Source organism: Pituophis catenifer, unplaced genomic scaffold (genome assembly GCF_029215685.1).
Source record: "Pituophis catenifer annectens isolate HBS135680 unplaced genomic scaffold, rPitCat1.0.hap2 SCAF_1, whole genome shotgun sequence".
NCBI lineage: Eukaryota > Metazoa > Chordata > Lepidosauria > Squamata > Colubridae > Pituophis > Pituophis catenifer.
Window position 1 is genome coordinate 197,209,499 of NW_027256881.1, and position 26,130 is coordinate 197,235,628.

At 41.4% G+C, this 26,130-nt stretch overlaps 1 protein-coding gene across 5 annotated transcripts in view; it reads left to right on the forward strand.

Annotated features, from left to right (window-relative positions):
• The window catches only part of TLK1 (tousled like kinase 1), a 91,713-nt gene that overhangs the window by 32,177 nt on the left and 33,406 nt on the right, over positions 1–26,130 (forward strand). For all 5 annotated transcript variants that reach the window (XM_070936624.1, XM_070936789.1, XM_070936868.1 and 2 more), the window contains 4 exons: positions 10,470–10,588; positions 15,879–15,950; positions 21,064–21,139; positions 22,033–22,079. In XM_070936624.1, coding sequence (XP_070792725.1) covers positions 10,470–10,588; positions 15,879–15,950; positions 21,064–21,139; positions 22,033–22,079 — 314 coding nt within the window. The remainder of the gene's footprint in view (positions 1–10,469; positions 10,589–15,878; positions 15,951–21,063; positions 21,140–22,032; positions 22,080–26,130) is intronic.

Below are 26,130 nucleotides of genomic sequence, written 5' to 3' on the forward strand. Positions count from 1 at the left end.
CTCTTTGAACAGGCATCCCCTGTTGAGGACCTGGGACAACCACCAATGGAAGGAGAAGGACTTTCCATGGGACCCGGACCCTGAGGGCTGAGTTGCCCCTGCCTGACTTCTGGTAAGGCAAGAGGAACCATTGCAGGGTCCTGGTATGAAGACGTGCCCAAGGTACGATGGCAATACAGGACACCATCTTCCCCAGTAATTGTGACAGGAGGGCTAGAGATACTGTACCTTCTGTCCGGATACATCCGGCTAAGGTCCGCAAGCTGTCTTGATGCTCCGGTGAGAGGGAAACCACGCACTGAGAAGTGTCTATGATTGCCCCCAGATGGAGCAGTCTGGTGGTCGGAGAAAGGTGGCGTTTCTTGGTGTTGATTGAAAAGCCATGGTCCTGTAGTACCTGGATCATTGTCCTCAAGGTCTGCTCTGCTTGAAGCTCGGAAGAGGACTGAATCAAAATATCATCCAGGTAACACTGGACCTGATTGGTAAAGTCCTTAGGTGGGCTGCTAATGTTGCCAACACCTTTGTGAATGTCTGAGGTGCCGATGACAGGCTGAAGGGCAAAGCCTTGTATTGGTAGTGTCTGTCTTTGTAAGAGAATCGGAGGTACTGCCGATGAGCGGGCAGAATAGGTACATGTAGGTACGCCTCCGTCAAGTCTATGGAGGTAAGGAAGTCGCCCCCATGGATGCTCTCCAGTATTAGCTGTAATGACTGCATTTTGAATTTTTTGTGGGTGAGGTATCTGTTGAGCCGTTTTAGATCTAGAATTGCTCTTGACCCCTCCCCCCCTGAGTTCTTTGGGATGAGGAACAGGATTGAATAAAATCCCAGCCCCTGTTGGGCCAGAGGGACCGGCTGTATGGCCTGGATCTCCTGCTGATACTGGATGGCTATTTCCATCAATCCTCTCTTTACTGTGTCCTGTGACAGGACAGCGGATGAAGAACTCTGGGGTGGTGGTGGAGAGGAACTCTAGGGCCAAGCCCAACCTCACCGTGCTGAAGACCCAGTTGTCTGATGTTTAGCCTCCCATTGATGGAAATAGAGGCTGAGTCAGCCGCCGATGGGCTGATCGGCTGTGCAGTCACTTGGATCGCCTGAAGGGGTGACCGGCTGCCCCGCAAAAGGGTCGCTTGCCTGGAAATGGTTGACGGTATCGAAAGCCTGTTCTATCAGACAGTCTGTTCTGTCGACTAGAAAATGATCTCTGGGGCTGCTGGTATGCAGGCCTGACATCAGAGGCCCGAAAGGGCTGCAACCGGAAATAGGGAGCTGGTCTTCGCTCCCCTCGCCTGAACATAGTGGACATGGTCTTGCCTCTGTCCCTGGTGTCCACTAGGATTGGCTCTAACGTCGCACCGAACAGCTTGCTACCTCTAAAGGGAGCACATGCCAGCTTCCATTTATTCTTATTGTTGGTTTGCCAATGGCAGAGCCATAGCAAGCAATGATCTGTCACAGCAGAGGCAATGGACCGAGATGCGAACTTTGCCACATTCAATGTAGCATCATCTGAAACTTCAGCAGCTGCCATCAACTTATTGATGTCTTGGTGAAACCAGACATCATCTGGGGCCACCCTCGCAGTTGGCGGAGTCAAAGCAGGGAGGCATGGTTAAAAAATGAAGCGGAGGTGGCAGCCTTCACCGCCCAGGCCGCCGCCTGGTGTGCCTTGCAGAGGCTTAATTCTGCCTTTTTATCCTCCGACTTAAGTCAGTCAATGGCATCAGAAGGAATGATGGCAGTAGAGTGTAAGGCTGCCACCGGGCCATCTATCTCTGGCGTTTGCAGAACCTGTGAAAAGTCTGCAGCCACATTATATAGTTTCTTCTCCGTGCCTGTAGGAGGAGGCCCTGATCCAGGCTGGGTCCACTGCCTCTCGACAACATCCAAGAAGAGCTTGGGCGAAGGAACTACTTCCTGCTCCACGGTTGGATCCGAAAAGAGCATGCAACCGGAGTCCTATGCCTTGGGAGCTGTCTCAGGGACAGGATCAGACCCCAAAGACCCCGGTCTTTGTGGAGCAAAGACTGAAATAATTCAGGCCGAAAGATGCCAGTGAAGGGTGATGGATCTGGAGCCATCCCCTCATCGCCTAACAAAACCGTAATATCCTCTTCCTCCCCTGAGGAATCCCCACTCTGAATGGAGGGTGCCTGGGAAGGAAGCCCCTGGGGTTCTGACCAGGGAACTTGAGCCAAAGGTGGCAAATGCTGGGGCGAAGGATGAGAAATTTCCTGAGGCGATACAGGTATCCCCTGCGCAATTGCCTGGGAAATAAGCAATTGCAATTGGTCAGAAATTCCTGACTCAATATTCTCACCTTGGCAGAGGCCAGCTGCAGTTGGCATAAAGGTCGCCCCTGGAACCTGATCTAGAAAAATGGCCCTGCACAGCTGAATGAGGCACCATTGAGGCTGCAGCAGAAAAAACTTCATAAACTGAGCCTTCCCTGTCAGTAGGGAAATTCAGCTCACCAGCGACATCTGGTGACAAGGCTTGGTAAGAAAGAGGCTGGGAGAGGCTTGTCTTTTCAAAATTGCCCAACGGTTCTCTTTCCAAAGGGAGGGGGATGACAAGTCTCACTGAATGAGGAGCTGGCTCACCCTGTTTCTTCGCCTCCTTTTCTGCCTTGGCTAACTCCCTTTCTATGATCTTGACGCCTCTGGGTGTCTTTTTCAGCTGCCTTAGTGCCTCTGGTGCTGGCAGCAACTTTAATCCACTTGCAGTTGAGGCTCGAATGGATGAGCCCTGGCTGTGATCTGAAGGAGGCAGAGGAAGCTCCCTAACCTCCCTGTCCTACGGAGCCTTGCTGTGGGAAGGCTCCAGAGTTGCCATGTTGCCTCGAGGCAATGACAGGCAGGTACACGGTAAAGGCAGGCAAACCCAGACTGGGTGACAGCTGCCGCGGCTCAGCAAGAAGAGCGCTAAGCTCTCTGGCTGCAATCAGTGTGCCCAGATGAATCTGGGCAGGGACTGAAATCTGAAAGGAAGGCAGGCAGACCGCTGAGGTTAACTGCTGCTGTGGCTTCTTTCTCCTCCTGCGCTAATGCGCGAGCCGCAAACAGTGTGCACAGGCGAAGCTGGGCAGGGACTGAGTCCCCTCCGTGCTGCTGCGGGCAAGTCAAGGGTAAGAGAGAGCAACTGGATTCTCTCCACCCAGCGCCATTTTATTTATTTATTTATTTATTTATTTATTTATTTATTATTCGAATTTCTATACCGCCCTTCTCCTTTCGGACTCAGGGCGGTGAACAGCCAAAATAAAAAACATTTATACATAAGTGCGATTAAAAAATAGATTTAAAATAATTAAATTTGGCCCATAGTTTAAAATTTATCAATTTAAAATCCATATCAAAATTTAAAACCAACCATAAAATCATAAAATCAAGAGAGACCGGCTAACTGAAAGAGATGAGTTTTTAGGGCCCGACGAAAGGTCCGGAGGTCGGAGATCACTCATATTTCTGGGGGTAGATTGTTCCAAAGGGTAGGTGCCACCACAGAGAAGGCTCTCCTCCTGGGGGTCGCCAGCCGGCATTGTCTAGCTGATGGCACCCTGAGGAGGCCCTCTCTGTGGGAGCGAACTGGCCGGTGGGAGGCTATTGGTGGCAGAAGGCGGTCCCGTAAGTACCCTGGCCCTAAGCCATGGAGCGCTTTAAAGGTGATCACCAACACCTTGAAGCGCACCCGGAAGTCCACCGGAAGCCAATGCAGCTCGCGCAGGAGAGGAGTCACATGGGAGCGCCCAGTCGCTCCCATAATCCCCCGTGCAGCCGCATTCTGCACCAGTTGGAGCCTCCGGGTGTACCCCAAGGGGAGCCCCATGTAGAGAGCGTTACAATAGTCCAGACGAGAGGTGACGAGTGCTTGAGTGACTGTGCGTAGGGAGTCCCGATCCAGAAAGGGGCGCAACTGGCGTATCAGGCAAACCTGATAAAAAGCCCCCCTGGCCACGGCTGTCATATGCCCTTCTAAAGACAGCCATGCGTCCAGGAGGACGCCCAAGTTGTGGGCCCTTTCCGTGGGGGCCAATGATTCGCCCCCAATAACCAGCGATGGCGTCAGCTGGCTATACCGGGACGCCGGCAGCCACAGCCACTCGGTCTTGGAAGGGTTGAGTCGAAGCCTGTTTCTCCCCATCCAGACCCGCACGGCCTCCAGGCACTGGGACATCACTTCCAAGGCATCGTTGGGATGGTCTGGGGTGGAGATGTACAGCTGAGTATCATCAGCGTACTGATGGAACTCCACCCCAAAACCACGGATGATCTCACCCAGCGGCTTCACATAAATGTTGAACAGGAGGGGCGAGAGGACCGACCCTTGTGGCACCCCACAAACAAGGCGCCTCGGGGTCGACCGCTGCCCCCCTGTCAACACGGATTGCGACCGGTCGGAGAGATAGGAGGAGAACCACCGCAAAACGGTGCCCCCCACTCCCAGTCCCTCCAGCCGGCGCAACATGATACCATGGTCGATGGTATCAAAAGCCGCTGAGAGGTCTAACAGGACCAGGATAGAGGAGTAACCCCTATCCCGAGCCCTCCAGAGATCATCCACCAACGCGACCAATGCCGTTTCCGTGCTGTACCCAGGTCTGAAGCCGGACTGGAGCGGATCCAAATAGACAGCTTCATCCAGGTACTGTGGAAGCTGTCGCGCCACCACACTCTCAACAACCTTCGCAATAAAGCGAAGGTTGGAGACTGGACGATAATTAGCCAAAACAGCCGGATCCAGGGATGGCTTCTTGAGGAGAGGCCTCACCACCGCCTCTTTCAAGGCGGCCGGCAGGACACCCTCACTCAAAGAAGCATTGATAATTCCCTGGAGCCAGCCTCGTGTAACCTCCCGGGAAGCCAGCACCAACCAGGAGGGACATGGGTCCAATAAACATGTGGTGGCGTTCAGCCGTCCCAAGATCCTGTCCACGTCCTCGGGAGCCACAGGATCGAACTCCTCCCAGATAACATTCTCAAGGCCTGCCTCAGTTATCTCGTCTGAACTAACCCAGTCAGTGGCCAAGTCTTCCCGAATCTGAGTTATTTTATCATCCAGATACTGTACAAAATCCTCAGCTCGGCCCTGCAAGGGGTCCTCCCGCGCTCCCAGATGGAGCCATGGAGAATGTACGGCTTTTATAAAGGACAGACAGCCTTCAATCAGATACTGTTGAATTCTGATGAAAAATTAATTAAGAAAATATATAATTTTTTTACTAAATTTGAAAATGGAGGAGGGACAATATCTTCTTTCTCCTGAGCCACCATTGCAGTGCTTGAATTCAAGCATAGCATACCTAACACACAACCTTCTGAGTGTTTTGTTTTCCTTTATGTCTGTTCAGGTACGTATTGTCATTGTAGTTACCATTACTTTTTCTCCATAGTCTCCTGTATGTATTTTTGGTTCAAGCCTGAATAAAGCACACACGTTTTAGGCCTCATACAGACCAAATGCACTGCTTGGGTTTGAGCATGGACTTTTCATTTGTTGCATGATGTGTACACAGAAATTTGTACAGCCTAAGTACCATGATGGCGAACCTATGGCACAGGTGCCACAGGTGGCACACGGAGCCATATCTGTGGGCACGCGAGCATTGCTGGCCAGCTGATTTTCGGGCCTTCCGGGCCCATTGGAAGTCGGGAAACGGACTGTTTCTGGGCCTCCGGAGAGCCCCTGGGGGGGTGGGGAAGGCCGTTTTCGCCCTCCCCAGGCTCCTAGAAAGCCTCTGGAGCCTGGGGAGGGCAAAAAATGGGCCTACTGGGCCCACCATGCCATCGAGTGCCAAAAGCAGGGGGGGTCACGCGCGCATGCATGGGGGGACGGAGCACATTGAATTATGGGTGTGGGCACGTGCGCACGCAATTCCCCCCCAACTCCCCCCACTTTTGGCATGCGACAGCAAAAAGGTTAGCCATCACTGGCCTAGTAAAATAATATTAGAGTAGCTACATTAGCATCTTGTGAAAATTGATATAATTCTCAACTATACTTATTTAGATTGCTGGAACAGTGTTAGGAGGAGGAGTTTAACATTTTTTAATGTATCAAGCTTCATGCATGTGCTAATTTATAGATAGATAGATAGATAGATAGATAGATAGATAGATAGATAGATGATAGATAGATAGATAGATAGATAGATAGATAGATAGATAGATAGATAGATATAGATATAGATATAGATATAGATATATATGATATATAGTATATTAGTGCTTTCAATTCGGTTTTTGACTTCTAGTGACTGCCTGGATTAGTCCCTAAAGTTTTTTTGGGCAAGGTTTTTCAGAAATGTTTTACCATTATCTCCTACCTAGGATTGAGAAAATGTGAGTGGCCCAAGGTCAACATCTTGACTGGTTCTAGGTGGGACTAGAACTCTCAACCTCACAGATTTTAGTCTGATACCTTAACCATATATCAGAGTGGCTTTATTTTGTAATACAACTTACTTTCTGCAATTTAATTACAGCAAGTGAATATTTAGGGAGAACTCATTAAAAAAATATTCAGGCACTATAATCTGATACCTCATTGTGTTTCATGTTCATGTTCATGTTGGCCCTGATTTGATAAGAAATGTTTCATATTTAGGTTTGGTCATATTATCTCTTGAAAAAAGCCATACTGTTTGGAAAATACTGAGAGATAGAATAATTTTGGTACATGGAACGCTGAAATTTAGCTGAAAATTAACACACAAAAACCGTCATTAAAAATACTTTTATAAGTAATTCAAGGAGGCAAACATACCTACAAAACGTTCTTCTCCTATTTTCACCCTGTTAGATGAGTTGGGCTGAGAGAGAGTGACTCAACGAAAGTCACCCAGCAGGCTTTCTTGCCTAAAGTGGGACTATAACTCAGTGTTTTCTGGCAGTTCTTTCATGAATAATGGTTGACCTCTGAAATGTGGAGGCAATCCCCCCCCACTCCTGTCCAGGATAGGAGTTAAGCCCAGGTCAGATAAACCAGACCAGGAAAACTGTACTAGAAGACCAGAACTACTTCTATTGTATTTGGCTGTTATAATAGAATCGTGCAAGTCCGATTATGGTATATATATCACCTTTCTTCTACTCCAGTGAATTATGGAGGTGCCTGTCTTAATTGCTTCTGAATGTTATTTCTTTACTCTGGACTTAAAAAACAGTTTAATCATTTTGCCTCTGTAATTGTTTTTGTTTAGGGTTCTTTTTCTTGTTTAGCCAAGATGATATGTCAAGATCATCTTACTTCATTCTCTACAATTGTCTACCAGCATGAGAGTGCTGTGTTGCCTTGATGGTCTTAATTGTGTGGGATTCTGGAATATGTAGGATGCATTCTGCACAATATTACTTCTTTTTGACATTCAAAGGTTAGAGGGCTTCAGAAGAGGAAACGATACATATGAAATTTTATGAAGATACATAAAATAAAACAGTATTGATTCATTTATTAGAGCCTTGCATTTCAGTGATCGTGGGTGTTTGAAATGAGAAGAAATCATGATTGGAAGAAAATTTATTGAGAGAAGATACTTCTCATTTGAACCCTAGCATTCAAGAATTTTCTTCTAGGCCTGTAAAAATGATATAGAATGTAGTGCTGTCTTTTAGATAGATCTTGGTAACATTTAAACATTATTTAAATAACATTTAAATATGTTTAACCAGTGGTAGCATAGTACCATATTTTTCAGAGTATAAGATGCACCTTTCCCCCCCAAAAAAGAGGGTGAAAATCTGGGTGCGTTTTATACTGGGTGTAGCCCCACTCAGCCTCTCAAACGGAGGTTTCAGAGGTTGAAAAAAGCCTCTGAAAGAAGCTTCAGAAAAAAAAGCCTCCAAACAGAGCTTCAGCCTCTGAAAGAAGCTTCAAAAAAACCTCTGTTTTGGAGGCTTTCAGAGGCAGAAAAAAAAGCAAGGCACAGAGCTCACAACAAACGAACCTGTTGCTAAAAGTCACCTCTGGAAACAGTTGATTGGGGGTATTCCGGGAGGCTGATCCACCTGCCAATCAGCTTTTTTCTTATTTTCCTCCCCAAAAACTAAGGTGCATCTTATACTCCGGTGTGTCTTATACTCTGAAAAATACGGTAGTTAAAGTGCGGTATTTCAGGCAAACACTGCCCACAGTCTGGAGTTTGATCCTGATGGGGCTCAAGGTTGACTTACCTCCTAAGGTAGGTAAAATTGGGACCCAGATTGTTGGAGGCAGTATACAAATAATGCTTACATAGTAAACCACCCAGAGAGTGTTATAAAGTGCTATGTGGCAGTATATAAATCTAAATGCTATTGCTATTGGTAAACAAAGCTAATGTAATATAATTGTGGAGTCCTTGATGCTCTCTGAATGTGGTTGTTTTCTTGTAGATATTTCATTACCACCAGTAACATCAATGCTAGAAGGGAGTGGGTTTTGCTTTCATTTTATATACTAGTAACTTGCTCTTTCACCATTGGTGGGAGTCGTTTCAGTGGTTCTTTGATTAGGCTGTTGTTTACTGTTAGCTTGTTTGTCTGAGTTGGTAGTTCCTTGATGGGGGTATTGTTTAGTTCTTGATTGTTGGTCTAGTGTTACTTTTATTGTCAATCTCTGCTCATCTGGGTGTTGATTGCTGTTGAGGGGATGTTTAGGTCTTTTTGTTTCCTTTTTGGCTTTGATTGCTTCTTTTGAATGATATGTAGATTTCTTTATCTCTCTATGCCTGTTGATGACTGATTTGTCTGAATGCCAGGCTTCTAGGAATTTTCTAATGTTTTTGCACTTGACTTGGTCTAGAGCAGGGATGGGCAATTGTGGCTCTTTTACAACCTGTGGACTTCAACTCCCAGAATTCCTGAGACAGCTGTCTCAGGAATTCTGGAAGTTGAAGTCCACAGGTTGTAAAAGAGCCACAATTGCTCACCCCTGGTCTAGGGCAATAATGGTGAACCTTTTAGAGATAATTGCCCAAACTGCAAGCCAAAACCCACTTATTTATCGCAAAGTGCCAACATGGCAATTTAACCCGAATACTGAGGTTTTACTACCTAAAATAATGATAAACAAGGCAGCGTTCAGCTAATTGTTCTAAGAAAAATATGATAAATGCATTTTTATGCCCTTTCATTTTTTCTGCTTTTGAAATATTACACTTAGCAACAGTAAAAAAGAAAAACTTTTGTAATATAATTTCTCTTTCCCCCTCTCTCTCTCTCTCCTCTCTTTCCTTCTCTCTCTTTCCCCCTCTCTCTTTCTCTCCCTCCCTCTCCCTCCCTCTCTTTCTCTTTCTCTTTCTCTTTCTCTTTCTCTTTCTCTTTCTCTTTCTCTTTCTCTTTCTCTTTCTCTTTCTCTTTCTCTTTCTCTTTCTCTTTCTCTTTCTCTTTCTCTTTCTCTCTCTCTCTCTCTTTCCCTCCCTCCCTCCCTCTCCCTCCTGCCCTCTCTCTCTCTCTGCCTCTCTCTTTTCCCCTCCCTCCCTCTTTCTCTCTCTTTTCCTCCCTCTCTATCTTTCTCTCTACCTCCCTTTCCCCTGGGGGGGGGAGGAACCCCTGAACTGGTGCTGGGTGGTGGTAATCTATTATTGAAATTGTAAGTTTTTGAAACTAGAGGTAAGACTGCTGTATTGAGTTATAGATCTAAGTTGGGGGAGATAAATGACATTGCATTATTTAAATTTAGCTAATGTTGAATTGTTTCTTGTGCTTTATTAATTTTTCTTTTTCTTCACATTAAAAATTACACTTGGAATTTAGGGATGTGTTCCACAATTTTTGGGAGGGTCATTAATTTGTGGTGCCTCAAATTGTAGACTTGTGCATAGTGCACAGTGCATAGTGGGCCATTAAGTGAATCACAATGAAAAAGTTATTTTTAAGCTAAACAGCCTGTAATTTGTTGGATTCTTTTTTAAAATTTGACATATTAATCACTTTCTAGTTCTCAAAAACATATTTTGAATAAATTGTTAGATCAGCAATTTTGTGTTTGAATGCTTTTAGAACTATGAATAGATTCCATCTGGACCCACTTTGTTTTCAATTTGTCAGTAAATTCTAGAATTTATAAACATTATTTATCTCAAGCCCTTGGAGTTCTTTGATGAAAAAAACTATTATTTGTGTGACTAGAGATCTCTACTACATCTTCTACAAATGGAGGAAAATGCAGATAATGTACTTAACGTTTCTATAGTCTTGCTTTTTTTTGGTTCAATTGACTATTTCCCACTGTTGATATATTTGAAGATTTATAAATTACTGAATTTTGTATTATGAATTTCATATGAATTTCTTTCTTTCTAATTTGCATCTTTTTTTTTTCTTTTCTGAAACTTTGTGTTCTGCATTTAACACATGCATTTCTCCTGGAAAAAGATATTCCATAATGCAAAATTTCATTTAAATTTGGGGGGAAATAGTAGGATTGTTCATGGTTACATAAAATCATTTGCAGTTGTGTAATGAAGTAAACATGTTTTATAGGTGCAATGGATGAGCTTCATAGCCTGGATCCAAGAAGGCAAGAACTGTTAGAGGCTAGATTTACTGGAGTTGTGAGTGGCAGTACTGGAAGTACGGGAAGCTGTAGCGTTGGAGCAAAGGTAAAAAGGAATGTGGACTACTGTATTCAAAATAAATTCAGAGGGTTGATACTTCGTTATACAATTAATATGGATTGTGTGCAGTTGTGCGTGTGATTGCAACGAACCCTGAACCATGGTGGCACAGTGGTTAGAATGCAGTATTGTAAACTAATTCTGCCCACAGCCAGGAGTTCGATCCTGATGGGGCTCAAGGTTGACTCAGCCTTCCATCCTTCCAAAGTTGGTAAAATGAGGACTCAGATTGTTGGGGGCAATATGCTGACACTTTAAACTACTTAGAGAGTCTGTAAAGCACTATGTAGTGGTATATAAATCTAAGTACTATTGCTATTTTCAGGTCTTATCTTATAGGTGGATTTAGAAGTACTTTTGGTATGTATCAATCAAAAAGATGCAATGAACAAGAACCCCTCACTTTAGTGGAGGAGGGTAAGAAGATTGTGATCTTAGTATTTCTTTTAATTTTTCAGCAGCTTTTAATACTGCATTTCCCTTATAATTGGTTAGATGTTACAACCCCTACCACACCTGTCTTGGGGTGATAATAACCCAAGACAAGTGTGGTAGGGGTTGCAACATCTAACCAATTATAAGGGAAATACGATGAAAACAGCCAACACTGATGCCCTGCTGGTGGAGGAGCTGAATAGCTTCTTCACCCGCTTTGAGGTTAAAAGACCTGTCTCTGTGGCTCCAGCTCAAAGGCCCTCTAATCTCCAGCCACTCAACCTGCATGAACATCAAGTGAGAGCTGTGCTGAAGGTCGTAAATCCCAACAAAGATGCAGGTCCAGACAGAGTGCTGGAGAAAGTGGTAAAAATCTGCGCTGACCAGTTAACAGGGGTCCTGACAAGGATTTTTAACATCTCCCTGCAATTGGCTAGAGTTCCATCTTGCTTGAAAGCAGCCACAATCATTCCAGTTCCAAAGAAAGCAGCCAAAAATAGCCTGAATGACTATAAACCCAATCCACTGATGTCTATAGTGATGAAGTGCTTTGAGAGATTGGTTCTACAACACCTCAGGTCCTGTCTTCCACTAAATTTTGATCAATACCAGTTTGCTTATAGAAGCAACAGGTCTACAGAAGATACCATCGCCACTGCTCTACATACTGCATTGAGGCACCTCGAGAAATCTGGGAACTATATGAGAATGCTTTTTATAGACTATAGCTTGGCCTTTAATACCATCTTACCAGGCATTCTCATTGAAAAGCTGACTGACCTGAATTTCCCTCCCTTCATTTGTGACTGGGTCAGAGACTTCCTGACGGACCGTCGACAAACAGTAAGGGTTGGGTCTCTGACATCTTCCACCCTGAAACTCAGCACAGGCTCCCCTCAGGGCTGCGTGCTCAGCCCCTTCCTGTACTCGCTGTATACATATGACTGCATATCCTCGAATCCATCTAACACTATAATAAAGTTTTCAGACGACACAACAGTGTTGAAGCTTATAACTGGAGGGGACAAATCAGCATACAGGGAAGAAGTCCAGAAGGTATCCACATCAAAAAACAACTTACATCTAAATACTAGCAAGACGAGATGGTGCTAGATTTCCGGAAGCACAGAGAAGAATCTGCCCCACTGTACATCGAGGGGGCTGTATGGAGGGGGTTTCCTCTTTTAAATTCTTGGGAGTGCTCATTAGTCAAGATCTCACCTGGAAAAGCAACACGTCCCTGGTGTTTAGTAAGGCTCAACAGAGACTTCATTTCCTTAGAGTCCTGTGGAAAAATCAGGTGGAACAATGGCTGATGACTTCTTTCTATCGGTCTACAATAGAAAGTGTCCTCACATACTGTATAACAGTATGGTATGCTGGTCTAACAGCTGCAGACAGGAAAGCACTATAGAGAGTGATCAATTCGGCACAAGAAACCATTGGTTGCCCTCTAACACCACTAGATGACATCGCCAGGTCTCACTGTTTCAGCAGAGTAAGGAAGATATTTAGGGATGATTCACATCCTGGCCAGTGTCTCTTTTCGCTTCTACCATCGAGCAGAAGACATCGAAGCGTAGCCAGCCGGACAAACAGGTTTAAAAGTAGCTTCTATCCATGGGCTGTCAGACTCTTAAACACAATCACAATCACTCCACGCACATATGGAAACGTATGACTAGTCTTTTTTTTCCAATTACTTGTATAGGGATTATTCTTTATACTATTTATGTTGTTTTGTATTTTCTGTTATGGATTGCACCAGAGAGGCTAAACCAATTTCATTGTATATATGATGTACTATGACAAAAAAAGGCTATACTATACTATACTTTGATGTTGATACAGGAAGCACATTCAGACATTCATTTTCTCTACAGGAGCAAGTGTGTTATCCGATGATCTCCATTGGTTTCTGTAGGACAGTAGTAAAGTGAGCAGATAATGAAATAATTTGATCATCATAATACAAATACCACACTTTCATACTTGTGTCAGATAATGGGATATTGTACAAATATGTAAGAATGGGATTTTCTATCAAGACATTATTGGGTGTGTCCTCATTTTTGCACTATTTTGGTATGTTGCAGACCAGTGGGGAAATCTAAAATTTGTTACTTCTGGTTCTGTGGGCGTGGCTTGATGGGGGAGGTAATGTGTGCGACCACTTGCATACTGGACCCGTGTCCCTCCTGGCTGGTTTATGCAGCTCGGGAGGTGACACACAGTTGGATCCAGGCAGTGATAACCGCATCCTTGGATGGAGGGAATTTTCCCGCCGCCTTGAAGGAGGCAGTGGTTAGGCCCTTCCTTAAGAAACCTGCCTTGGATCAAACCATTTTGGGCAACTTTCGTCTGGTCTCCAACCTTCGCTTATTGGCGAAGGTTGTTGAGAGCGTGGTGGCACGTCAGTTTCCGGTGGCCCTGGATGAAGCAGATTACCTCGATCTGTGCCAATCGGGTTACAGGCCCGGTTACAGCACAGAGACGGCATTGGTCGCACTGGTGGATGCTCTCTGGAGGGCTCGGGACAGAGGTCATTCCTTGATCCTGGTCCTATTAGATCTTTCGGCGGCTTTTGATACCATCGACCATGGTATCATGCTGCGACGCCTCGAGGGGTTGGGAATGGGCGGCACTGTTTTACGGTGGTTCGCTTCCTACCTCTCGGGTCATACGCAAGCAGTATTGGCAGGGGGGCAGAGGTCGGCCATGAGGCCCCTCACTTGTGGGGTGCCCCAGGGGTCGGTCCTCTCGCCCCTTCTGTTCAACATTTACATGAAGCCGCTGGGAGAGATCATCCGTGGTTTTGGGGTGGGGTATCATCAGTATGCTGATGATACCCAGCTTTTTATATCCACCCCGAACCAGCCCAGTGATGCCCTCGACGTGATGTCCCGGTGCCTGGAAGCGGTATGGATCTGGATGGGGAGTAACAGGCTTCGACTTAACTCGGCCAAGACCGAGTGGCTGTGGATACCGGCATCTCGGGCCGAGCAAGAGGTTCCAACGCTGTCTTTTGGGGGTCAGGTGTTGCCCCCCCATAGACAAGGCGCACAACTTGGGCGTCCTCTTGGATTCATGGCTGAGTCTGGAGGATCATATCACGGCCGTGACCATGGGGGCGTTTGCCTGGTGCGCCAGTTGCGCCCATACTTGGACCGAGATGCCCTACACATAGTCACTCATGTGCTAGTCACCTCCTGGATCGACTACTGCAATGCTCTCTACCTGGGGCTGCCCATGAAGACCACCCGGAGGCTTCAGCTGGTGCAGAATGCGGCCGTGTGGGTTGTTGCGGGAGGGACCCGATACTCCCATATTACACCACTCCTGCGCGGCTTGCATCGGTTGCCGGTTGCCCTCCGGGTGAGATTCAAGGTGCTGATGTTAACCTATAAAGCCCTTCATGGCTTAGGTCCAGGCTATTTGTTGGACCACCTGCAACCAGCGTCAACTTCCCATCGCCCGGTATGCTCTCACAGAGAGGGCCTACTCGGTGCCGTCGGCTAGACAATGTCGGCTGGCGACATCCAGGGGCAGAACCTTCTCTGTGAGTGCCCCCACCCTTTGGAATCAACTTCTGTTGGAACTCCGGTTGGCCCCTCACCTTCGTACCTTCTGACGTGAATTAAAAACCTGGCTATTTATGTCCCCCGGCTTGGGCTGATGGGGTAGTATTTTTTAATTTTTAAAATACTTTTTTGATTTTTTATGTATATTTGTTGGTTTTAACAGTCTCTTGGTCGATTGTCGTTGTGAGCCGCCCTGAGTCCTCGGATATAGGGCGTCATACAAATTTTATAAAATAAAAAAAATAAATAAATGTGACTGGGTTGGCGTGGCCAAATTTTTTCTACTTTTAAAACCATTTTTTTACATGTAAAACCATGTAAAAAAATGCTTTCAAAAAGCTCTGACGATCCCAGCTGAGTTGCCTGATCATCAGAGGGTTTTTAAAAAACCCTCTGCCAATCAGGCAACTCAGCTGGGATCGTCAGAGCTTGGATCGTCAGAGCTTGGATCGTCAGAGCCATTTAAAAGAAAAAACTTCTTTCTTTTAAATGGCTCTGACAATCCAAGCTGAGTTGCCTGATCGGCAGGCAACTCAACTGGGATCGTCAGAGCTTGGATCGTCAGAGGCATTTAAAAGAAAAAAAGCCTCTGATGATCGCGTGACTCAGCTGGGCATGGGGGGCGGGGGCAGGGATTTTTGCTACTGGTTCTCCGAACTACCCGCCGCCATCGCTACCTACTCGCCAGAGCCAGTCCGAACCGGGAGCATTTCACCCCTGTTGCAGACTTCACTGCTGACCAAACCATGGGTAGTGGTTGAGAGGGCATTTTCTTTCCTGTTGCCCAATTTATTGGATAAAATTCCAGTGAGACTAAGCTTGCTTTTATTATGGAGTGTTTTTCACAAGAAACTTAAAATGTTTTTATTTACTTAGCCCTTAAATGATTGTATTCATTGACATAATTGTTTGCTTATTTTTAATTGTTGGTTTTAAACTCTTAGTTTTTTATTGTTAGTAAATGATATTTCATTATACCTATTATCATTATTGTACACAATTTTCCTTCTATAATGAAAAATAGTGTAAAATATAATTGTAACTACATTTGACATATAGAATCTTATTTCTCACATAGACCTCTGTAAACAGTTGCAATTGTTACTGCTTGTTCCACAGCTCTACACATGTGATAACCAGAGTATGTGTGTATAATCATTCATTTTTCAAACCATGAAATCTATTAGTGATGCATTATTTGATTTACAATTAGCAATTTTACACATTTGATGCTTTTCTTTCTTTTATTTATTCTTTAGGCTTCAACTAATAATGAGAGTTCCAACCACAGTTTTGGCAGCTTGGGATCTCTAAGTGACAAAGAATCTGAGGTATGAAGTAGTTAAAAATATTTAAGTGAGAATTTCTAACCTGTCATTTATATTACCGAGTTCAGTAAAAGATAGACACATTTAAGAGGGTTTCCTAGCTAATTATAATTAGAATATTTGCATTAAAGATACGGAAAAAACTGATGCACATCCTGTCAGAATTGATGCACAGGAAGATTATTTCAAAATGATGTATTGTTTAATTGTGAATTAACTGATTTTTTTTTAAGCAAATGAAGTTTTTGGATAAAATTATGAGCCATTCAAATTTTCTTAATAGTTTTGTAAAAAAAGAATATATACACACAGCATGTGGGAGAGAATAAGGTGAATAAGCCATGTATTTTAAACTTGTTTTAACAAGCTTATTTATTTATTAGGTGAATAAAAGGATATGTTGCTTACAAGATTGTTGATTTATTCAGGGTACTATTATGAATACAATCCAATCTGATCAAATATCTGAAAATTTTATTTTAAATTGATAACATTTTTAACCTTAAGAATTGTAAATAAGAGAGGTCTGTCTTTTTGTATATCTGCATTTCTGTTGTGATAATTTGACATTTTTTTTCAATCTAATAACTATAGGGAACTTTATTTTCACATTTCTAAAACCGAAAACAAGATATTCAATCCTGTATCTTCATGATTTAGAAATTACTGAAAATGCTCTAATTAAGCAGTCCATTTAATAAATGGTTTCAACTTATTTAGGTATTGACCATGTAGGTTAAGGTTGTATGTTAAAATCAGGCTGCTTGACTTGGTAGACTTTCTTCTTCCTTTTTCTTTACTCCAGATTTGTTCTGAAAGATTCCCAAATTCTGTAGGAATAGATGTTGATGATGTTTGTGAGGTTGTAGGAAAAAGAGACAACCACCCTCTCTCCTCTATCCCAGTTCAGCTGATAGAAAATGTCCTATAAATTGAAGTATTGAGATTCAAACCACAGTAATAATTTGAAAATGGCAAGAATATTAATTTTCTGATGACTTATGATTATGCTCAAACTGTCTGAAAATTAAATGTAGATAAGGACTGCATTTGAAGAATGAAACCAGTTCTATTTGTCTTGGGAGGGCTTTGATTTATTTTAAACAACTCCTATGTTCCAGTCAGCACTTGGGGATTTTTTAAAGATTATTTTTATCCTGCCTTTTAGACCTGTCCCAGTTTGGGGATTTAGGAAAGAAAGTCCCCCGACTCTATTCGTAGCAAACTCTATACTTTTACTAAAACCAAGTGGTTACAGTGTATGTAAAGCCAGATCTGAGAATTCCTTCATAAAGCTGATAGTTTTCCCCTTCTCTCAGCCCCCCAATGTCCAATGATGTTCAAACTGGTGGTTTTGGATAGCGGTTTAAAAGTTTGGTGCCTCTTTGGTTCGCATTCCGATCACATTCCGTTCCCATGCCTATGTCTTTGGATCGTTCAACCATTGTCTTTGGTTGGCACTTCTGGTTCCTATCATTCCCCTTCCCTATTTCCCCCCTCCCATACTTTATAGCAGGCTGCCATCAAAGTGAAGCTGGCTGAAGTGGTGTGATAGTAGATCTAACACTGCCTTTAATACTTTTATAAGTAATTCAAGGAGGCAAACATACCTACAAAACGTTCTTCTCCTATTTTCACCCTGTGAGATGAGTTGGGCTAAGAGAGAGTGACTCAACGAAAGTCACCCAGCAGGCTTTCTTGCCTAAAGTGGGACTATAACTCAGTGTTTTCTGGCAGTTCTGTCATGAATAATGGTTGACCTCTGAAATGTGGAGGCAATCCCCCCCCACTCCTGTCCAGGATAGGAGTTAAGCCCAGGTCAGATAAACCAGACCAGGAAAACTGTACTAGAAGACCAGAACTACTTCTATTGTATTTGGCTGTTATAATAGAATCGTGCAAGTCCGATTATGGTATATATATCACCTTTCTTCTACTCCAGTGAATTATGGAGGTGCCTGCCTTAATTGCTTCTGAATGTTATTTCTTTACTCTGGACTTAAAAAACAGTTTAATCATTTTGCCGCTGTAATTGTTTTTGTTTAGGGTTCTTTTTCTTGTTTAGCCAAGATGATATGTCAAGATCATCTTACTTCATTCTCTACAATTGTCTACCAGCATGAGAGTGCTGTGTTGCCTTGATGGTCTTAATTGTGTGGGATTCTTGCCTTATAATTTCTGTGTTGCTGTTGTTAGCCACTATATTGAATAAAATATAATCCTTTTAAATAAATAAAATCTGACACAGCTTCACATACCACCTCCAGTTGTGCCCTCTCCTTGACTGCCGATCCGGGTGATTCCATGATGAACTATGAATTTAGTGAACGGTGGGCTGGAAACCTGCCACCTGGTTTTGTCAAGCAATGAAAGTTGAGGGAATGATTGGATTTGGGACATGATTAATGACTCCTTAAGAGAAGAATATTATAGCCTTGAAAGATGTGGTGGTGTATTCCTTCAGGAAGAGACCATCTAAATATCTGACTGGTCTGGACAATATATGCAATATTTTGAATGCCTTTTTAGGGAAGATTTTGCAAAAGGTGGTTGGAACGCAGATACAGGAGTGCTAGATGAGAAGGATTACCTGATCTGCTGCTTTCGGATATCAGACCTGAATGTGGGATGGAAGGCACATTGCTCCCTTTTGTTGATGTGCTCTGTCAAGATCTAAATAAAGGAAGTACAGCTATTCTGGCATTAGATTTCTCATTGGCATTCAGTACAATCAATCATAGTATTCTTCTGGATCAGCTGCAAGGGCTGAGATTGGCATAATTTTATAGTGATTACACTCTTACCTGAGTGGACAGTTCAGACCATGGTAATGATGGATGAATGAATAAGACCTTGGCTGCTCCTATATGAGCTGCTATAGTTTCATTTTTTTGTTCTCTGTGTTTTTTAAAAGCTATGTTGAAATGCTGAGATAGCTCGTCCATCTGTTTAGGGTGAGATATTATTAGTTTGCTGATGGTACCCTGTATTATATCTCTATCTTAGGCCAAGCAGAAGATACAGTAGATCTCTTGATTTATTATCTAGAACAGGGGTGTCAAACACAAGACCTGCGAGTTGGATCATATCCGGCCCACAGGGCTATCCTGGAAAATATAAGGGGCCAGCCCATGTCGCTTCGGCCAGGTCTACCCAGTGCAAAGAGGAAATATTGGGCCAGCATGGCTTTGGCCTGGTCTACTCAATGTGAAGAAGAAATATCAGGCTAGCGTGGCTTTGGCCCAGTCTACCCAATGTGAAGAGGAAACATTGGGCCAGTGTGGCTTCGGCCTGATCTACCCAATGCGAAGAGGAAACTTGCCAGCAGTTTGGAGAGTGGCATCAAGCTGGCCACACCCACCCAGTCGGTCATGCCCACCCAATCGGCCATGCTCCGTGAGTGGTGTCAAGCTGGCCATGCCCATCCAGTTGGCCACACCCACCAGTCAGCCATGCCCACCCAGCCCCCCGAGGTCACCCACAGCCCTGATGTGGCCCTCAATGAAATTGAGTGTCAAGGTTCCAAGTAATACCTCCTATTCAATAAGAACTCCAAGGCAGGCAAATTCCTCAAAGGACATTTTATTGGGACATATCAAATTGGCACATTCCTGATAGAAAACCGGCTCTAAATTCCCGCCAGTTTTACACCTAATTAAAACTTTGTCACTTCCTCCCAGAGTATCCAGTCACATGGTCCAATCAGCATACAATCCAGTTGCTAGGTGACCTCAGTCTCCACCTTTCAAACACCTGCACCAACGTCCTTGATTCCCAGGGGAAATAATTTTCTACACATCCCATCTATCTCTATACCCCCCTCCCTGGCCTCTTCGCTCCAGGCTGTGTCAGCCCTGAAGTAGTGAGAAGAGAAACCTCCCTAGAAAAAAACTACCAAAAAGAAAATGGCTACAGTTTGGCCAACTTCAGGGTCGACATTGAGTTTGACATCCCTGATCTAGAAACTAAAATATGAAGCTGTAACTAACTTCCAAAAAGTTGAAGTTGCTGTTCATCTAGTAAGTTTGCTTGTATCTGACTCTAAAAGAGTTGTATCTATCTTCTTAAAGGGACAGGTGCATAACTTGAGAGTTCTCATAGATTCATGCAGGGTGGATTTGATTTAAATCATGATTTAAATCACTAGTAAAAAGACTTGATTTAAATCAACTCAATTTTAATCATAATTTTTAAAGAGCAACTGTCATCTCTGCTATTCCTTTGACCCGCTGTTGACTCACCGATAGTCCCAGTGTTGCAGAATATACAGCCTTGTGCTACATAACTACGCTCCATTTCATGCTGAATAAACTAAATTATTTATGTATCTTAAATAGAAAACTATCTTACGATAGATTTTTACCCCAAAAGTTTTTTATTAAAATAAATTCAATAAAAATCAAAACAATCCGATTTAAATAAAAAAAATCCGATTTTTTTGATTTTTTAAAAAAAATCATTGATTTTTATCCACCCTGGATTCATGGCTCCTATTGGAGCACCAGGTAGAGGCTGTGGCTATGGAACACTTTGCTTATTTCCAAGCTGGTCTGCCTATTATGTCCACTTTTAGAGCTGGGGTTCTCAGGGATAGTTATTCATGCCTTCATTACCTTGTATTTGATATCTGTGGTGCAGTCTGTATGCTGATAATACCTCTATCCTGGTGCTGCATACTTTGCTGCATGGTATGTTTCCACTTTTTCTTTCCTTGGTTAAAGTTAATGTATAATTTCATTAACAAACAGAAAGGACTTTAAATGAACCCTGTGGAAAGGCCCTTAATGGGTTTTTTTGTTTATAACAGAGTACTTGTATTTGTTCAGAGACCAATATTTAAGGATATTTTTGGTATTTCTATACAAGCATTTTATTTTATTTTTTTAAATTATCTGAGATAAATTCTGTGTTCTAATACAATGATGTAATCTTGGTAATTATGTAATTACATATGGTAAATAGGTAATTACAGAGTTTTGTATTACAAAAGTAATACATGAGTTATAGAAATACATTATGCTTTTTTGCTTCTTTTTGGTACAGATATACAGCATGTAGATTAATTGTTAACTCTTCTTATTTGTTGAAAAAACATGTTTTATTTTTTTTTTGTCAGACTCCTGAGAAAAAACAATTGGAGTCTTCAAGGGGTAGAAAAAGGAAAGCAGAAAACCAGAGTGAAAGCAGTCAAGGTAAAATATATTACTATAGAATCAATTTGATAGTATGAATGAAAGTTGTCAGCTGATCAAAATGCCATATTCAGTAAAGGTTCAGCTTTTTGAAGTATAAGAGATTGTGGTCTTTTTCTGTTTCATGGTTCCTTTAATAATTATCCACATTTCATAGCTGGACTGCCAAAAACAAACAAACAACCCCGCTCTCCGTAATTAATATTATAACAAAAATGATATCTATCAGAGTTGTTAGTAAGTTATTGATCCTAACGGTATTTTGAACAAGATAGTGGTTTGAATGACTCTTTACTTTTATGGTTACCAGGTAAATTATTAACATTGTGCTCATATTTTTCCTTCAAATATTTTAAATATTTTGTGAGACAAAATAAAATGTTAACTTAAGAAAAAAGCTTATCATAATGGCATTTAGTAAAGATTGTTCTTACTTTATAGACTTTCAGGCCTTTTAAGTGAACTCCTTTGGAAGTATCAGACGAAAATATTTTCAAATTAAGGAGTTTGATTAGACGTTTTTAATTTTATAAATTTAATTTTATAATAAATTATAAATAATATTTTAATATTATTATTATTATTAATAATAATAATAATAATATTTTAAAATAATATTTTAAAAGTATAATGCTTTATTGGTCTTGTAAGACACATAACAATAAATAACTAATCTATTTTTTTTCATAGTGTTCATTTCTTCAGATACTGAAACGTTGATAAAAGATGTTTCTCATACTTTCCTTTCTCAGATATATTTAGCAAATTTTATTTAAATACTTGCCAAATTAAAACAATACGCTGTAAGGAACCTTTTAGGAAATATAAGTGACTTTGTTTATAGTTTTTAAAATTTATCCCACTATTTTTTCTTAACCTTGACTTTGTTGCAGGGAAAAACATTGGGGGACGTGGGCACAAAATTAGTGACTATTTTGAGGTAAGTTCAATTTTAATACAAATTATTTTGTTGATATGATCTTTTATTTTGATTCTGATTAAAAAGTATTCATACATTAAAGTATACTTCATTTGATAGGAAATTACCTGTTATCTATTTTTAAAAAGTAGTTTTAAAATGGAGCTCATAATATGGTTTCATAGCATACATAAATATTCATGTGCAGTAAGTGCCTAGAATTCAAAATTATACTTATTATTTTAAGTACTATCAATCCAAACCATTGCCTGCTGGCTTCAAACTATTGCCTACTGACTCTAAATTCTTGTATTACTTATATTGTGCCATATCAGAGAATAGTAAGCTCAGTAGGTAGTCCTCAACTTACAGTCACAATTGAGACCAACATTTCCATTGCTAAGGAATACAATTGTTGTTTTGCCCCACTTTACTACATTTCTTGCCACAGTTGTTAAGTGAATTGCTACAGTGGACCAGGGGGGAGGGGCAGGAGAGGGGATGGTTTTGTGCATGCGCACCGCTTTCATAAATGCTGCTTTGCGCGCACTTGCCCACCACTTCCATGGCCTAGTTCCAAATGGGCTACAGTCCAACACCAGGCTACGGACTGGGAGTTGGGACCCCTGCTCTAGAACAGTCTCCTCCACCAACATACAATTGATCCCAACTCTTTTGGCCATTAGAATACCTTTTAAGCCCAGCCTTATATATTGAAGTCAAAATGGTTGGATTTCCCATCATGAGAATAATTTTAAATTGCTGATTGCCAATTAAGGGCTATTTATTGTTTTATGTTGTTTATCTTTTGTTTGTTTGTTTATTGAAGCTACCTAGAGTCAGTTTTTGAATTTAAATAACAATGTATATATCCTCCACCCCCATTCTTTTCCAGGATATCTGCTTGATATATTTTAATGACTTTTCCATAATTAAGTATGTAATTGATTGCACTCCATTATTGTTTATAATAGCAGTGGAGCCCTTAGTGCAAATAATTGTTTTGGGTTCTTTCAATTAGCTTGCCTTCATTCACAATCCAAAATTGTGAAATTATTTTTTGGCTTTCAAACAGGCAAGCTAAAAAACGAGGCTTTCTTACAACATAATGCTAAAACAGATGAGAATGGATTGGGTATTCTGAACCACAAATTGTATTATTAAGCTGCATAGTTGAGAGGTATTTTAGGAATTGTAGCCAATTTTGAACCTGCCTTGTAGTTTGTTTTGGTCTGAATAGCAAATATCAAAAGGAAGATTATAAGTTTAGTGTTTTATGCTGATTGTATTAAAAAGACTTCCACTCTATTTTTAAGTCAACTATGGAAGCTTGAAAAAGATAACAAACTCGTTTATCTGTCTTCTTTTCATCATGTATATTAATTATAGACAATCTTTTCTGCATAAAAATATTTGGAAAATGGGATAGTACAAAAGATGATAGGATTGGAATGATATGTATTTCAAGGCTCCCCTTGTCCCTTGGAACAGATAAAACATTTCAGATTTCATATCATTACTGTTGCTACAGTAGTAGCCAGTAGTAGAATTTTCTGGCAAAAATATGGTATATCAGATCATTTTGTTTGCTGATACATGTCTTGGGCCCTGAAGAGATCAAGAAACATAGGAAAGGCAAACTGTAGAGACTCTTGCAGTTTTAGTTTTGCTTTTCTTGTTCAGTAATCCCAGCGTACAAACATTAATCAAGGATCCTATCAATCTTAATGACCCTACATAATGAGAGGTTTTTTTTTTAACTTGGATGTTATTCTAGATGTTATGCTAGAATAACAGTTTAAGAGCTTGTGTATTGTTTCTGGGGATTGTTGATGCCTTCCCTTTCACTAGATGTTTTCAGTTTTCTCTCCCAAAAGTTGGCATTTTCTTATATTTCTTTATCCTGTTTAAAACTAGGTCCTTATAGCAATTTGGGGATCAAGTTGTATTATTATATTTTTCTCACCTGAAAAGTTAGGCTCCTGGTGATAAAAATACAGCTTCTCTTTGATTTAATTATGGCATATCATTTTCCATACATATAGAACTCACCCTAACCCTAACCATCTCTCTTACCCAAGATGAGAAAAAAAATCTGAAGTTGTATTAGGCATCCAACCTATGGATGTTTGGTGGAGAAGCTGGCTAAATTAACACAACTGTCTGCATGAAATTAAGTAGAAATCCCCAGCTTTACAAAGACTAATATACAAATGGTTTGACAGAAAGTACTAGCATAGCTAAATGTTCCTGTTAACTTCCTGTGCCCACATAAAGAGAGGAGTGTGTATTAAAAATGTATAGATTGCTTTTCCATTTAGTCATTGATAGCCTATAGTGTTGGGCTGAATCCAGTAGTATATAACCAGACTTCCCTTTTCACGATGTGGTTTTCCTTTAATATTTCTCTCCCTTCCCTCTGTATGTGCCTTGAAATAGCTCTGTAAGGTTTTCTAACATTTTACTAGAAATTGGGGGATGCACAAGGAATATATTCCTACTGATATTATTCCTATAGAATAATTGATATAGTCAATTATTGATATGATAGTCTTCCTATAGATTGATATTATTAGTAATTAAAGTTCAGCTTTGTTTTAATTGTGCTTATTTCATATCCAGATGGTACTTGATATCAAAAATTATAGGTCTTGATTTACCCAGTAGTGTTAAAGAAAATTTAAATGGGACATCTGATATTAATTTTAAGAAGGCTTTCTTGAGCTATAGCAAACTTCAGAAAGGCAAATTTGTCTTCAGTTTTTTAACCATACAGTTTTGATTTTGTGCTATTGATGCCCTTTCAACGTACATGAATTGAAGACATAGAACTAAAAGGGTGTTCATTTGAGAGTTCACATATGCTAGCAGTGATCAAGTTGAGCCCGTGGAAAGTTTGATAAGCCACTCTGAGTTTTAAACTATACCTGTGATCTAAAGTACAATTTTCTAATGGGAGTATTTACGAAAAACCTACCAGTATGGGATTGCAGAGAATGTGGATAAAACTGTTCTACTTCAACCTTATGCATTACGAAGCCATTGACCTATGGCAATTTCTTCAATTTTAGTTCTATGTTTATAAACTTGAGGCAATTGTTTCAGCTTATTTATGGAGTTTCTCCTTTGTACTATTTAATAATAGTACTTAACTCACCGGACCAGTGAGGCAAAGAATGTTGCAGGTCCCCTCTCCTAAGGAGATACTTATGGTAGGACCTAATACATCTGGTAGGACCTAGAAGAAGGGCCCTCTCTGTGGTGGCTCCCTCTCTTTGGAACATTCCTGCAGAGATTAAATTGACCTCCAGTTTGACACTCTTTTCCAAGTTCCTGAAGACCTGGTTTTGTCAATGGGCCTGGGGGTGGAGTGAGATGGAGCCCATCAAGTGGCTTGTCTGATTTTGTCATGGGGGGGGGGGGAGGTTATTATTTTTTTTATTGTTTGTAGATTGGGTTTTTATTTTTGTAAGCCACACAGAGTCACTGAGAGCGAGTGGACGGCCATACAGATTTAAACAAATAAACAAACACAAATAAATAAATAAATGTCACATAATGCAAGAACTGGAACTGATGGCATTCCAGAGGACCTTTGACCCCCAAGCCCTGAACTAGGATCTCTAGGATCCCTTGTGAGAAGTGTTTGGATATAAATTTATATGTCAATATATATAATTACTTCTTTGTTTATCTTGCTTTTGGCTGTCTATATTGTACTATATAATGTCTGTTATATAGTGAAATGCCCAGTGTCACTCTAGAGTCAGACATAAATCAAAGAAACAAAAATCTTACAAGGCAGGTTATTTACATCTCTTGAGAAGATACCTGTTTCTTCAAAACTATTTCTTTTAATACTTTCATTATGCATAGTTTAGGCATGCCTAGAATTTAGTACCACTCAGAATTTAGCAAAAGTGAAGTTAAAAAAAAATAAAAACCGTTGTACAAAATTGGCAGATCATGTTATTGTTGTTAGTGTTACTTTTTGCTGAAATTAACATCAATAATAATCTAATAATCATATTAAGAATAAAACTAACAATAGATGGAAAGCAACAATTTTGCC